Raw genomic sequence first — 16,894 nt, 5'->3', positions numbered from 1 at the left:
GTTTCGAACACCTCGGCTTGGGTGCAGATGCGGTGTAGACGGAGGAATTGTGAGTACGGGATAGAATCTTTGCAGGAGGTAGAGTGGGAAGGAGGTTCACTGTACCTGGGAACATGTGACAATAATAAACCGCAACCCAGGACTGACTCCATCCATCAGCAGATGCGCAGCGGCTCCCACGCCGACTGCGCATGCACCGCCTTTCCGGCGTCCGTTGTGGCCCACGTGACGTTAACGCTGGTGCGGGGCGGCCGGAGCGCGGTGACGCGACAGGGGCGAGCGACGCGAGCAGGCGCAGCCCGACGTGAGGTTCCAGGCTCGTGCACGCGGCCGTTGGTGAGCGGGTTCCAGCACCCGCGCACGCGGCCGTTGGTGAGCGGGTTCCAGCACCCGCGCACGCGGCCGTTGGTGAGCGGGTTCCAGCGCTCGTGCACGCGCAGGGAAACTCGCGCCCGCGGAAGCAAATATACTAGAGGAGTTCCTCTTGGATTTTTGCGCGGAAGCGTCCACTCGGAGCCGCGAGCATGGATAATGGTCCTCGCGAGAACGAGGGAGTGGCCGCCGCCGGGAGGGCAGCAGCCGGAGAGACAGAGCCGGCAGCGGCCGCCGCCGGGGTGTCGACGCGGAATCCTGGGCTGTCGCGACGCGGCTCCTCCGGCAGCCTCTTCATCTGCTCCTTCGACTGCGGGGCCACGTTTGCCAAGAACTGGCGGTTACAAGAGCACCTGCGCAGGCACACGGGGGAGGTAGGGGTGGCCATGGCTTCAGGGGATGGCGGGCGGTCTGAGGCGGTGATACAGAGGGAGTGGAGGCGGCTGAGAGCAGAGAGGCCAGGACAGAGTTGGGACCAGCGGGCTTGTTGTACACGAGGAGCCAGTGGAGGGCAACGCTGGGACGGCGGGGAGCCTTGATATGTTAGAATCTGGGCGGCAAAGGATTGGGTAGACACGTTTTTGTATTATACTAGTGATGAGTATAAATCGTACTTTGGAGGCACAAGAAACTGCAACTGGTTCAAAGACAAAGTGCTGGAGGGACTCAATGAGTCAGGCAGCATCTGTGGAAGGAATGGTGTATTGGTTTTTAGTTTATTGTCAGGTGTACAGTGAAAAAAAATTTTCTTGTCTGCTATCCAGTCAGCGGAAATACTATACATGATTACAGTCCAACTGCCACACTGTACAGATTTAGGATAAATGGAATAAATGAATTTGAAGAAGGGTCCTGACCTGAAATGTCACCCATCCTTTTTCTTCAGAAATGCTGCGTGACCTGCTCAGTTATTCTAGCACTTTGTTTATCTTTGGTATATACCAGCATCCTGCAGTTTCTTTCTACACATAAAGGGAATACAGTCTGATTAAAGATAGTCCAAGGGTCTCCAATGAAGTGCTGGCAAGTATGTACATGGCAAGATTCGCAAGCTTGCAGATGATACAATATTGGTTGGTATTGCAGACAGTGAAGTTGGTTGCCAAAAATTGCAGTAGTATCTTGATCGGCTGGCCGGATGGCTTGAGGAATGTGAGGTGTGCATTTTGGAAAGCCTATCATGGCCAGAGCTTACACAATGAATGGTAGGGCTCTGGGGACTGTTGTAGATCAGTGGGATCTAGGATGCAGATACATACAGTGGCTTGCAAATGTATTCATACCCCTTGAACTTGTCCACATTTTGTCATGTTACAACCACAAACGTAAATGCATTTTATTGGGATTTTATGTGAAAGACCAACACAAAGTGGCGCATAATTGTGAAGTGGAAGGAAAATGATACATGGTTTTCAAATTTTTTTACAAATAAAAAACTGAAAAGTGTGGCGTGCAAAAGTATTCAGCCCCCTTTACTCTGATACCCCTAAATAAAATCCAGTGCAACCAATTGCCTTCAGAAGTCACCTAATTAGTAAATAGAGTCCACTTGTGTGTAATCTAATCTCAGTATAAATACAGCTGTTCTGTGAAGGCATCAGAGGTTTGTTAGAGAACATTAGTGACAAACAGCATCATGAAGCCCAAGGAACACACCAGACAGGTCGGGGATAAAGTTGTGGAGAAGTTTAAAGCAGGGTTAGGTTATAAAAAAATATCCCAAGCTTTGAACATCTCACGGAGCACTGTTCAATCCATCATCCGAAAATCGAAAGAGTATGGCACAACTGCAAACCCTACCAAGACATGGCCGTCCATCTAAACTGACAGGCCGGGCAAGGAGAGCATTGATCAGAGAAGCAGCCAAGAGGCCCATGGTAACTCTGGAGGAGCTGCAGAGATCCACAGCTCGGGTGGGAGAATCTGTCCACAGGACAACTATTAGTTGTGCACTCCACAAATCGGGCCTTTATGGAAGAGTGGCAAGAAGAAAGCCATTGTTGAAAAAAAGCCATAAGAAGTCCTGTTTGCAGTTTGCCACAAGCCATGTGGGGAACACAGCAAACATGTGGAGGAAGGTGCTCTGGTCAGATGAGACCAAATTTTTGGGCCTAAATGCAAACCGCTATGTGTGGTGGAAAACTTATAATGCACATCACCCTGAACACACCATCCCCCACTGTGAAACATGGTGGTGGCAGCATCATGCTGTGGGGATGCTTTTCTTCAGCAGGGACAGGGAAGCTGGTCAGAGTTGATGGGAAGATGGATGGAGCCAAATACAGGGCAATCTTGTAAGAAAACATGTTAGAGTCTACAAAAGTCTTGAGACTGGGGCAGAGGTTCACCTTCCAGCAGGACAACGACCCTAAACATACAGCCAGAGCTACAATGGAATGGTTTAGATCAAAGCATATTCATGTGTTAGAATGGCTCGGTCAAAGTCCAGACCTAAATCCAATTGAGAATCGTTGGCAAGACTTGAAAATTGCTGTTCACAGGCTCTCTCCATCCAGTCTGACTGAGCTTGAGCTATTTTGCAAAGAAGAATGGGCAAAAATTTCAGTCTCTAGATGTGCAAAGCTGGTAGAGACATACCCCAAAAGATTTGCTGCGAAAGGTGGTTCTACAAAGTATTGACTCAGGGGGGCTGAATACTTTTGCATGCCACACTTTTCAGTTTTTTATTTGTAAAATAATTTGAAAACCATGTATCATTTTCATTCCACTTCACAATTATGCGCCGCTTTGTGTTGGTCTATCACATAAAATCCCAATAAAATACATTTACGTTTGTGGTTGCAATGTGACAAAATGTGGAAAAGTTCAAGGGGTATGAATACTTTTGCAAGCCACTGTAGTTAATTGAAGGTGACGTCACAGGTAGATGGGGTGATCAAAAAGGCATTGACGTTCACCAGTCAAGAGTATTGAGTGTAGAAGTTGGGAAGCTTAGATGGTTGAGGTCCGAAAGGTTTAAAGAATCTGGCTGAGCCTGGGACAGATTAGGGTTAGGATCACTGAAACATAGAAACATAGAAATTAGGTGCAGGAGTAGGCCATTCGACCCTCACTGCACCGTCATAGATCAGTATCCAACTGAGTATGTAGAAGTCCCCTTGGGAAGCCTTAGCAGAGAGTTGAGGTCCGAAAAAAAAAGTTTAAAGATCCTTCTGGTTGTCCTGGACTTCCCCAGGGACAATCTTCCTGCATCTAGCCTGTCCAACCCCTTAAGGATTTTGTAAGTTTCTATAAGATCCCCTCTCAATCTTCTAAATTCTAGAGAGTATAAACCAAGTCTATCCAGTCTTTCTTCATAAGACTGTCCTGACATCCCAGGAATCAGTCTGGTGAACCATCTATGCACTCCCTCTATGGCAATAATGTCCTTCCTCAGATTGGAGACCAAAAATGCACGTGACAGGTGTTTTAGCTCTCTCCCTGTCAAATCCTCTTGCTATGGATGCCATTCGCTTTCTTTACTGCCTGCTGCACTGCAACATGACTGGCTTAGCATCTCCCCCTTTCCCAAGGCCACCGTTTAGAGAGGTCCCGTTTTTGTGGTAATCCACTAGTATTTGGCCTATGTTGGTCTCCTACACTAACAAAAAGCTTAGTGAGAAACCGCAAAGCTTGGAGATATTGCCTTCAGCAGATCATCTATGGGGTCCCAGTACTGAAGGAAATACTGGCATTGTGAAAAGGACCCGTTTTCTAGCTTCCGAAGCCAGTTCTCTATCCACATTCTGAACCCCCAATCAGCTTTAAGTTTGGTATCTCTTTTGGACCTTGTGCCTTTGATGTACACCACATCCATGGTGCATTTTAGTTAGATCCTTTCAGTGTCAGTATACAGATGACTTTGTACAAAATACAGAAGAATTAGATGGAAGAGAAGGCAATTTGTCCCTCATGAATATGCTCCTACATTTATCGATATGATAGTTGATCTACGGTAGCCCCATTCTTTTGTATTATTCCTATATCTTTTTAGTCCCTTGATATCCAGAAATTTAGCAATCTCTCCTTTGAAAGAAGTTGATGACTGAACACCTTCACCTCCCTTAGTCGAGAGTTCATTCGCTTGTGTGTCAGACGACGTTCTGCCATCGCTTTGCCACAGCCAGTGTCACATCTGTGTTACAAAGAGTGAAGTAACATCTCATCTTGCCCTAAATGCAATCCAAGACTGAGTCTCTAGATTTTGAATATCTTGGCTGCCTCCTTGCATCCTATCTGTTGAATCTTCAATGATGTTAATGCTATGTTCTCTAGAGAATAGAGGCTAGTAGATGCACTCGTGCCTCAAGCAACAAACCTGCCATTCTACCAAACATCATAAATTTATAAAAGAAAATCATGCTCATCTAATCTGACTAATTAGCCTTTACATTAGGCTTTAGAGATACAGTGAGAAAACAGGCCATTCGGCCTACCGAGTCCGCGCCAACCAACAATCACTCCGTACATTAGTGCTATCTTACACACTAATGATAATTCACATTTACAGAAGCCAATTAACCTTTGGTATGTGGGAAGAAACCGGTGCACCCGGACAAAACCCACACGGTCACAGGGAGAATGTACAATCTCCATACAGATAGCACCTGTGGTCAGGATCAAACCCAGGTCTCTGGCACTGTAAGGCGGCAACTCCACAACTGTGCCACCCATTAATAAGATTGATCTTATTAATTAGCAGTGCAGGTTCAAGCGGCCATTGTGTATTGTGTATTCCTTATGTTCAACACTTGTGAATAGCAGGGCTGCAAGTTGCGCTCATGAATAGCTGTTACTGCTGAACGACAATGTAAGGGATTATGATAGAAATGTGTGAGGTGTAGATTTATGGATAAGGCAGTGGGAATACATGATAGAAGCTTGAAAGCTATGTTAAGTAGGGAGGATACAAAAAAAAGTCATGCAAATGGCTGTTCAAGATAATGACGCAGTCATAAACATGCATTTTAAGATGATGTTAGAGTACAGAGGTCTAGAACAGATATGGCAGAAGATCTCTAAAAGTAAGATCGGGCAAAGAATGGTTAAAAGCAGTTGTGTACCAGAATTCTCAAGTGTAACCTTTAAGGTAACTTTGGCAGCAATACAAGTGAGGGAAAAACAACAAGAATAGAGAAGAATAAATGTTTCACTGGAAATTTGGATGTTAAAGATAAAGTTAATTAAGGTTGTGATTAAACAGCAGAAGTAAAAGTCACTGTAACAGAAGTAAAAGGACAGACAAAACAGTTGAGAATGAAACAGCTGTTGTACATGAAGTCCTTCAGTTAAAGCTTTTTTACTTTAGCCTGCAGTTTGCAAATGGAACTAGTAGTAAAACAAGTAAGTTTATGCTTTCTTTCCCTCCAGAAACCATTCTCATGTGAACATGAAGGTTGTAATAAACGCTATGCTAGAAAAGGTCACCTTACAAGACACATTCATATTCATGGAGGAGAAAAAACATTCAGGTCAGTTTGCATGTTGAAGTGATTTATATTGATGTTTCTTCAGAGTTATTAGACACAAAAAGCTGTAGTTAATCAGCAGGATAGGCAGCATCTCTGGAGAGAAGGAATGGGTGTTGTTTTGGGTCGAGAACCTTTTTCAGACTACTACTGAAGAAGGTTCTCGACCCGAAACATCACCCATTCCTTCTCTCCAGAGATGCTGCCTGTGCCGCTAAGTTACTCCAGCTTATTGTGTCTATCTTCGGTTTAAACCAGCATCTGCAGTTCCTTTCTACACATTTCTTTAGAGTTGTTACAGTTTAAAAATATCAAAATTTGAATACCTTGTGGTTTTATTAAAATTCACACAAAGCCTTGCACAGATTTTTGTAACTTTTTGGCAATAGTACACCATTAGAATTTGGGAATACGTAATTTCTGTAAAGGGTGCCCTCGGCATTTTTCTTGCCTTTGTCTTGTTTGTCTCTTGCACTGCTGCCCCAAACTTGCCATGCATGAGTTTGTGCGATTTTGGCTTTGTAAAGAGCATATTGACTGGTTGCATCATGGCCTGGTTCGGCAACTGGAACGTCCAAGAGCGGAAAATACTGCAAAAAGTTGTGAACACTGCCCAGTCGATCACCGGCACTGGTCTCCCCACCATCGAAGGGATTTATCCGAGTCGCTGCCTCAAAAAGGCAGCCAGTATCATCAGAGATCCACACCATCCTGGCCACACACTCATTTCACCACTGCCATCGGGAAGAAGGTGCAGGAGCCTGAAAACTGTAACGTCCAGGCTCAGGAAAAGCTTCTTCTCTACAGCCATCAGGCTATTAAACAATACAACCTCAAATAAGCTCTGAACTACAATAAGCTATTATTATTGCACTACGATTGTTTGTTTTTTGTATGTGTGTATATGTGTACATTCACAAGTACACTGAACCTTTTTTCTCTTGTTTATCATATTGTTTACAGAGTACTATGTTTACATATTCTGTTGAGCTGCAGCAAGTGATAATCTAATTGTTCTATCTGGGACATATGACGATAAAACGCTCTTGGCTCTTGACCCTGTTTTGTGTTGCAAGTTTTTTAGCATATCACTTCAGAACATTCTGATTTGAGCAATTAATATGAATATCTGAGTGATTATTTTGGTTTACTCAAACTGCTATTTTGATTACATATTAGACCTAAATTCTTTAGTATTTTCCCTTATTTCCATTATTTTTATTTACATCCATGAGATTGGATACTGCTACAAGGCAGTATATGTTGTCCATCCCTGATAGGCCTTTAAATGGTGATCAGTTGTGAACCATTGTAATGTGTATTGTGTGCCGTAAATTGCAATTTTAATACAATTGAGCAGATTCCTGGGCATTTTGAAGACAGTTGAGAGTAATCCATGTTGCTGTGTGCCTAGAATTGCACCAGGTATAAACATTTACAAATGCATCAAAGTATTTTTTTGTTGTAATTTTAGAATACTTAACATTTGCACATGCTTATTTTTTCAATCAACCAAATTAATTCAGTAAAAGATAGAAACATAGAAATTAGGTGCAGGAGTAGGCCATTCGGCCCTTCGAGCCTGCACCGCCATTTTTTTGTTGATCATTCAGAATACTTCTCTCCATACCCCCTGATCCCCTTAGCCACAAGGGCTTATTTTTTTCAATGGCAGAGAGACCAGAGATTCACCACTCTCTGTGTGAAAAAAGTTCTTCTCATCTCGGTTTTAAAGCCATCCTTCTGTGACCACTGTCCTGGATCTACTTGCCATGATTGATTGGGCAGATTTGCCAGCCTAAATGATGAGGAATCTGAGAAAGTTTCGCACTGTTTCATGGCCATGTGAAGTCCACTTTTGCAGGTGTCCCTGGGCCAACACTTACTTAGAACAATATCGCACATCTGTCTTTGGTTGGGAATCTAATTTCTCCCAATTATCTACTTCAAAATGGCAGGAATGGAAAGGGATACAGAAAAATAAATATGTAGGGTCCTTGCCATGTATAATTATGCCCAATATTGTTGACTGTGTTGCATTGCAGACATTTTTATCAAAGTGTTCTCAAGTGATTTGAGTTTTTCATTTAATACTGGGACAGTGCACGAGTTTTACAGCAGAAAATCTACTCTAATCTAGGATATGAGAGATGACAATTTTTCAAAAGACTTCTAATTGTGGTGCGAGAGCACAAAATAGAGGAAGGATTTATGAAGAAGATCCCAGTCTTCAGAATTGCAACAGCTGAAAATGTTACCACCTTTGGTGGAGTGGAGTTTAAATTTTGTAGCACTTAAAATAATGTTGTCCTCTAACAATTCATGTCTTGCAGGTGTACAAACGAAATATGTAATCAAACATTTACGACAAAAGACAACTTAAAGAAGCACCTTTTAAGAAAGCATGACATTGTTGAAAAGCCTTATTTGGTAATTAACCTTCTACCCTAACTATTCCCTAAACTGCAAAATTAACAACAAGTGTATTCAAGTAGGACTCCTGAATAGACCATTCCAAAACTGGTGGAGAATGTCTTGTGTACTGAATTAGTCTGTTAGCAAATGGTGACATATCGTTGCAAGAGTAATAAATATCTCGTCTTGAAGTTCGTACAATCAATTTTCACAAAGCAGCTTTTTTTTTGATAATCACTGTCATCTTTTTCTGAAACTGAGGAAATGTACTTTGGCCATTTGGCTATCTTGTTTGTTATGTATGAGATCAAACTCAAGTTTGGCAGGCTGGTTTACTTTATGAGTGAACAAAAATAGAATGGAAAAATTAAGCTTCTGCTTCTGGCATCACTTGGGCCTACACAAGATGCATCACTATTAGTGGCTAGTGGTGATTAAGAATGAATATCCTGCAAAATATTTCTCTGGTCAAGGAAGTTATTATATATTTTATTATCATGTATTATCTTTTATTATCATGTATTTTTGTTGTATTTCATTTAATTAATTGTCTGGTTCAAGCTAACAGTTTAACTGAATATAACAGGAGATCCTAAACCAAACCGGATGAGCTAAATGGACCAACTATCTTTTTGTTTACATAGTTTCTAATTCCCTCCATCACATGCTCTTGCCTTGTTTCTTTTTGAAGATTTTGTAAAGGTACTATACCTATTTGTGCAGCTTCAGTTTTAATGACTGAATCCTTCCACATATAATATGAAATTACAACCTAACCAGTTAATTGTAAAAATTAATGGATAAATGTTGGGCAGAACACTGGGTAAAGGCCATTAATGGTTCACATTGATTTTTGTGAGCATTTTGAAGAAAGAGCCATGGGCAATGCAACTTATGCCAGAGTACTGCAAATTTGGTACAGGTTTTGTAATAAAGTGGAGTAGGAATTGAATTCATTATATTTTTTAAATCGTGAAAATTGCAATGTCAAGCTAACAGTGAAATATAATTAGAGTAAGATTTCATGTTTTTCACACAGAATGACATATTTGCTTTCATAAGAGCAAATGATTGATTACAAATCTGTATTTGGTCATGCAGTGTGACTTTGAAGGATGTGGTAGATCGTTCAAGAAACATCAACAACTCAAAATCCATCAATACGACCACACACAAGTACCAGCATTCAAGTAGGTATTAAGCTTTGATTTATTTTCATTTTAATTAAACATTGAAGAAATACTGACTTATTTTTGTTGCTAGATGCAATTATGAAGGGTGTGACAAACGTTTTTGTTTTCCGAGCCAGTTGAAACAACATGAAAAGGTGCATGCAGGTATGTCCTTTCTTCCAAAATTTCTTCAAATCACTCAATTTTCCTTTAAATTGTTTCCTCAACTAATTGTAATATAGTGATGCAAAATGCTCCTGACGTGCAAGGTGGCTGATCACAAAGACATCAAATATTTTTATGTATTGCTCATTATGATTGGAATTATTCAGTACCTCATGGTACAATTGTGTATAGGTCTGAAAGACTTGCACAATAGATTGGTCCACGTTTGTTTTTCTCTATCATAATCCTTGCTCATTCCCACAAAATACTTGTGAAGGATTGTTTGTTCTTTAAAATACAATGCTGCCAGAAGCAAGCAGAAATGCAGGCAGGGGGGCATTTAATGGTTTAATGTCTGTCCATAATTTAGATTACCTCTAAACATATCCCATCATCATGACTTTACCAGTGACAGGCTAGAGGAATTGTTAAGACAAGTCAAAAGTGTTTTATTGTCATATGTCCCAGACAGGACAATGAAATTCTTACTTGCTGCAGCACAACAGAACATATAAACATAGTACACAATGGGAGAAAAAAAGTTCAGTGTATATGTGTGTGTGTATATATATATATATATATATATATATATATATACACATTCACACAGTCAATAATTTATTTATTTATTTATTTGTTTATTTGTTCCGAACAAGTAAAGACATAAATAGGAATAAATAACAACAACAAAATCGAAATAGTCAAACAATTGGACATTCCAGGCAATATTTGCAAAGCAATGAAAAGCATAAAGCAAAATTTAAATGTCCAACACTTTTTCTTTACAAGCTCGAAAAGGAGTGAGAAGAATAACTTATTTAATCTCACCCCTTCTCCCTAAACCCGTCTTCCATATTTAATAATTAATTAATTAATAATAATAATACCCCAGACAATTTTTAGAGATGCATACAGACATATATATACATACAACTGATATACACATACAAGTAATATGTATGAAGTAACCAAAAACATAAATTAATAATAAATAAAATAATAAATAAACATTAACCCCTTTTTGTCAACCATCCCCTTCATCCCTGTACCTTGTGAAAAAAGTAAATAAACAAATATAGTGCAATAATAATAATAGTCTGTTATAGTTCAGAGCTTATTTGCTGTCGTGTTTAATAGCCTGATAGCTGTAGGGTAGAAGCTGTTCCTGAACCTGGTCGTTACAGTTTTCAGGCTCCTGTACCTTCTTCCCGATGGCAACGGTGAAGTGAGTGTGTAGCCAGGATGGTGTGGGTCTTTGATGATGTTGGCAGCCTTTTTGAGACAGCAACTTCGATATGTCCCTTCGATGGTGGGGAGGTCAGAGCCGGTGATGGACTGGACAGTGGTCACAACATTTTGCAGTCTTTTCCGCTCCTGGATGTTCAAGTTACCGAACCAAGCCACGATGCAGCCAGTTAGTATGCTCTCTACTGTGCACCTGTAGAAGTTCAAGAGGATCCTCCTTGATATACCAACTCTCCGTCATCTTCTCAGGAAGTAGAGGTGCTGATATGCCTTCTTTATGATTGCATCAGTGTGCTGAGTCCAGGAAAGAGCTTCGGAAATATGCACGCCCAGGAATTTAAAATTTTTGACCCACCATTGTAGCATTGATATAAACAGGGTTATGGGTCCTCATCCTTCCCCTTCCAAAATCCACAATCAGTTCCTTGGTTTTACTGGAGCCAGGTTGTTGGGCTGGCACCATTTGGTCAATCGGTCGATCTCACTAATATACTCTCATCCATCACCATCTGTAATTCATTCAACAACAGTGGTGCCGTCGGCGAACTTGATGATGGAGTTCGCCCTGTCCGGCTACACAGCCATGAATATAGAATGAGTAGAACAGGGGGCTGAGCATGCAGCCTTGAGGTGCTCCCGTACTGATTGTTACTGAGGATGAGGTATTTCCGCCAATTGGGACAGACTGTGGTCTGTGGATGAGGAGGTCGAGGATCCAATTGCAGAGGGATGTGTAGAGGCCTAGTTCCGTGAGCTTGATAACTAGCTTGGATGGGATGATGGCATGTAACGCCGAGCTGTAGTCTATAAACAATTGTATTCACTTTAATAAAGATTGACTCGGGGCTCGTACGGTCCTTGAAAGCCCTGTTTTTAAAGGCCTTGAAAGTCCTTGTGATAAAAGTATTAATTCATGCAGAGTAAAGTGGTATTTTTTTCATTGTTTATAATGCGTATCTATACATAACTAAAACTCTGATCTTGTGCTCTTCCGGTTTGTGGGGTTTTTCTATTGGCGCAAAACGGTACGCGATAGCGCTATGATTTTTCGCCAGTTAACTCGCTGTTCTCCTGTTCTGCGAGTGCAACAAGTTTCATTCCGATCGATGATATATTGTAAAATTTATTAAGGTTTAAAAATCGTAAAGATCACGCATGTGCAGATTGCTGTCAGTCGCCGCCACCCAGATTGGTCTTCTCTACTGTCACTCAGGAAGGGGCGTCGCCGGGACAGTGGACGCAGCCACAATGAATGGCCGCGGCTGCAATGAATGGCTGCATCCTCTGTCCTTCATCGGCGGCGCCCGGCGTTGCACGGTCATAGCCAGTTGGCCGGAAGCAGCCGGAGGGGACGGCCACAGCCGCTGCGGCCCGGCTTCCCCGCAGCTTGCACAGAGGGAAATGAGGGACAATCTCGAGATCCTGGGAGGCGAGGAGGGAAAGCGGGGGTTGAGGGAGATGCGGGGGTGGGAAAGGAGGGAATGAGGGAGATGGGGGGGGGGTGGGGGAGATAGAGGGATAGGAGGGGGTTGGGAGGGGAGGGGAGAGGAGTTGTGGAGGGAGTGACTGAGGGTAGGGGAACAGAAAGGGAGGGAGAGGTGGGGGAGCGGAGGAGTAGAGGGGGAGGGAGTGCTGGGGATGAGGGGAAATAAGCCAAGCCTGTGCAGTTGGAGGCTATGGGTGAGTGGTGGAATATTGCGTTGGGGAACGGGTTGTGTTGGGTGACCAGGCCTCCCATTTGACGGACCCAACGGTCCCACTTAGTCTAGTTTTTATTAAAAGTCGGGAAACATTGTTACATATGTTTGCTAACGATATTCCCTGTAGGATGGAGGGAAGGAGCACTAGGACCCAGCAGAAGATGTGGCCCTTGTGGCTAAGGGGATCAGAGGGTATGGAGAGAAGGCAGGTACGGGATACCGAGTTGGATGATCAGCCATGATCATATTGAATGGCGGTGCAGGCTCAAAGGGCCGAATGGCCTACTCCTGCACTTAATTTCTATGTTTCTATGTTCCCTGTAGGAGGGAGGGGAGGAGCATTAGAACCCAGCAGAGTCGGACCACGTGCTGTCTGCATTTGTGAGATGCCTGGTGCTCGGGTGACGGGTCTGGCTCGCTGGTGGCCGGTGGAGAGTGAATGTGTGGGAGTGTGTGGATTAGTGTGTGTGGGGGAGTGTGTGGGTGACTGGGAGTGTCTGGGTATGTGTGGGAGTATGTATGGGAATGGGTGGGTGTGTGGGTATGAGTGGGAGTGTGTGTGTGGGTATGTGTGAGAGTGAGTGCAACCGTGCAATATTTAGTCAAATTGAGTATTACATGTTTTATTGTATTAGTTATACACTGGGATGCAGTGATAGGCTATAATCTTGTTGACCCTCTTGGGAGACCAGCTTGCCTCCACAAGCAAAACCTGAAACGACGCCCCTGTTTGACAGCCTCGACACCTAAAACATTAGCACTGCAACTCTGTATAGTGCGGGAACTTGCATGTCAGTTTGCCGTAGGCTATCAAGTTGGGGATTTCAATTAAATTTTGAAATCAAAAAAGCAGTTCCACCCTTCCCATTAATGTGGTTGCATAAAACTTTATGATTTTGTTGGTTAACCTTGATTGATGGCTACATGTTTTGTTTTGAATTTCTTCCATTTGTTTTACTTAAGTTCTTTTTTGAGTTCATTAAATTTATAAAACTGACATTTTTTTTTCCTATGGCCCGCAAAAATGTGCCAAATATATAATGTGGCCCTCATGCTGAAAGGTTTGGAAGTACGGTATAATTTTAAAAAATGACAGTATAAATTAAGGGTAAACAAGGAAGGAAATGGTGTAATTTCAAGGTACAATTACCAACATTTTCTGGAACACAATCTCACTTCCTCTTTTTCCAGTTATTTTCCTGTCTCATGCCTGATGACTGGAGGTCAGTGCGACAGGCCTGTAGTCTTTAATACCAGCAATCCTTGTCTTTTTGGGTACAGGGACAATAGTGGAGACTTTGAAGCAGGCAGGGACAGTACAGGTTTGCATGGACTGGTTGAAAAGCAAAGTTTTCCATTATCATGGTTTCACAATGAACAACTAGGAGATGAGAAAATGGACCATCAGTGCTCTATTGAAGTACGAATATAGATAAGTTAACCACCTTGTTTGTAATTATTATGTAGTTTAGTGTTGTTCTGTGCAACCTGGACTAATGGATTGACTGATCACCACCTCAGATTTCCGTGAAAATCAGTGTCTACATCAGAGCACACAAGTAACACAACAGGAAACAAGGTCTCCACTCCAAATTCCAATGGGCACATGGCAATAATTCGAGATATATCAATGGTTCATAACTTTGAAGGAACTTTTGAGTTGAAAGTTGATTTTTCCTGCTGTGTACTTTATACCAGAGGTGTGCAAAACATGATTTTCAATCAAATCTGAGATGTGATGCAGCCAGCCTTCTTACTTTTATTTGGTATAGAATCAAAGCATCCAATACCAAGCAATGTATAAACAAGTCTCCGATAAAACAACAATACTTGCTGGATTTTGGTCCTTGAAAATTGTATTTTTGGACCTTGAAAGTCAAAGTCCTTGAATTTATAGCTGTTCCAAGTGTACAAACTCTGTTGACTGTTAAAAATTCAGTACATTTTGGTAATAAAAACAGTTCTGTTCAATAAAACACTTGGAGTTTCCAGCACAATGTGATCTTAACATGCTGCATTAATTGTGTCTTTAATTTCCGTTTTCCGTTTGTTCTGAATTTCTGGAAAAGAAAATGGAAATTCCAGTCATTAAAAAAGTGTAGATTCATAATTCAGTTAGAATTTGTAGAAAAACATGTTTTTGCAGCGATTGAATTGGAAATTTTCATGCAAATGGATGTGTACAGTAAATTAGGACTTTTCTTAAGTAAATTCTGGTTGATTATTTTAGATCTTTTGTAATGCCTTCAGAGAGTGGATGCAAATGGTGCGGAAGCAGAAAGTAATGTTTGCTTCAAACTCTCAACAAAGCAGGCAACAGTTTGTAGAATATCTGACCTGAGTATTTCCAGCACTTTCAGATTTCCAGCACTTTGCTTCATTTTCAGATATCCATGAAGGTTTGTTTTGATTTATTCTCAGAAACGTGAGCAAAGGTTTCAATTGATCCTAATGCAACAATAGGCCTATAGTAAAATCCCATCATTAAATATAGAATATTGACATCTTAATCTTTCTTATTCCTGAGTTCTACCCATATAGCCACACTGGATGAGCCGTCTCTGAGTACAGGCATTACATTGAAGATTAATCTAATATTCCTGCAGGGAGGTTTGCTCGTGCTAGTTGGGGGAATTTATACAAGTATGGCAGTGTGTGGGAGCCAGAGCAGTAGGTCAGCAGTTAGAGGGGTCGAAGAGAAGGTCAGCTCAAGCAATTCTGGTAGGAAGAACAGGCAAGGCCAAGTGAATGAACACAACACGACTGATTGTCTATAAAGTATTTACTTTAATGCAGGAATGAGTAATGTAGATGACCTTAGCCTGGATTAGTACATGGGACTATGTTGTAGCTCTTATAGAAACTTGGTTAAAGGCAAGACTGACAGCCCAATGTTCTATGTCTTGAGTGTTTCTGGTGTGATAGGGAGGAATGTGTGAGAAGTGAGGGAGTTACATTGCTGATTGGGGAGAATGTCACAGCTGCACTTGAATATCCGTGAGGCTCATTCAGTGAGGTAACATAATTTGAATTCAGGAATAATAAATATTCATTCACTATGATGGGATTAAACTATAGGCCTCCCCATACCTAGTGGCATCCAGAGGAACAGATTTGCAAAAAGATTGTGGCAAGGTGTGAAAACAACACTAACTGTAATAGGTAATTTTAATGTCCCCCAATGTTGACTAGACCTGGGGGTTTGCATGGGGCAGAATTTTGACCTTTGATAGGTTTTCTGGAAACAATATATATAAGTGTGTTCTTAATCTTGTACTGGGGAATGAGACTGGCCAAGTGATCAAAGTTTCAGTGGGGGAGCATTTTGGGAACAGTTATTATAAGGTTTTGAGGTAGTTATAGTTAAGGGTATGGCTGGTCCTTGGGTTAAATTGCTGAACTGGGGAAGGCTAATTATAACAGTATTAGGCAGGAACTTGGGAGAGCGGATTGGGAGCGGCCCCTTGTGGGTAAATCCAGATCTGACATGTGAGTGAAAGGGGGAACTGCAGATGCTGGTTAAACTGAAGACAAATACAAAAAGTTGGAGTAACTCAGTGGGTCAGACAGCAACTCTGGAGAAAAGGAATTGGTGATGTTTCGGGTCGAGATCTAGATGATGTCAAGGCATTTTATTAATTTATTAAAAATATGCAGGGAGCTGGTGAAGGGGTAAGCCCAGTTGTGGACAAAGAGTGAATTTATGTATGGAACCAGAGGAAGTGGGCAAGGTCCTTAATGAGTACTTCACAATAGTATTCACCAAAGAGGAGGAAGATGGCGGGTGATATTAGGGAGGGGCATGTAGATTTTGGCCGTGTTGATATTAAGGAGGTGGTGTTGGGTCGCTTAAAAAAATACTTTGGATGTTAAGATTTTCTTTGCTATTTAGAAACTTTTTAACTGGTGCTCTTTCATTTTTAAAACAGTACATAGGTTATATTTAGTTTGATTAAAAAGCTAAATGTGATCAGCAACTAACCAGCTAAACTTGATTAAAGTTAAATATTTTGTTACTGGCAGTTTATTTGGTTTCTTGCATGATCTGATATTGATCCAGCATGTCAAAATGTTGATTTAAAATTACAAATGTTATGGTTTGTCATATGCTGAAAGCCCACCTTCTCCGTCGGCACACTGAGCACAGACAAGAATTACTTTTCTCTGATTAAGTCAGCATTGATTGTAAAGCTAGAAACTGTTATACCAGCAGCTGTCAGTCTCTTCATCTTTTTTTTTAATTTTAGTTAGTTAAGTGTTTTGTTTGGAGGTCTAGACTTTTTTTTATGTGGGGGGTGGGGAACTACCTTTCAGGTCGGAGAGGCGGCTTTTCTCCGGGCTGCAGCTGCGACCCGTC

The 16,894-nt window shown here is 41.7% G+C and overlaps 1 protein-coding gene across 1 annotated transcript in view; it reads left to right on the top strand.

The window, feature by feature from the left end:
- The first annotated feature begins 371 nt into the window (after positions 1–371).
- gtf3aa (general transcription factor IIIAa) overlaps positions 372–16,894 on the top strand; it is a 25,989-nt gene continuing 9,466 nt past the window's right edge. The window contains exons 1-5 of the mRNA XM_055636904.1: positions 372–746; positions 5,743–5,843; positions 8,174–8,270; positions 9,357–9,445; positions 9,519–9,592. Of these exons, the coding sequence (XP_055492879.1) occupies positions 525–746; positions 5,743–5,843; positions 8,174–8,270; positions 9,357–9,445; positions 9,519–9,592 (583 nt within the window). The 5' untranslated portion in view covers positions 372–524. The remainder of the gene's footprint in view (positions 747–5,742; positions 5,844–8,173; positions 8,271–9,356; positions 9,446–9,518; positions 9,593–16,894) is intronic.

Source organism: Leucoraja erinacea, chromosome 6, assembly GCF_028641065.1.
Source record: "Leucoraja erinacea ecotype New England chromosome 6, Leri_hhj_1, whole genome shotgun sequence".
Lineage (NCBI taxonomy): Eukaryota > Metazoa > Chordata > Chondrichthyes > Rajiformes > Rajidae > Leucoraja > Leucoraja erinaceus.
The sequence above is the reverse complement of the archived record's forward strand: the minus strand, read 5'-3'. Positions and strand labels throughout refer to the sequence as shown.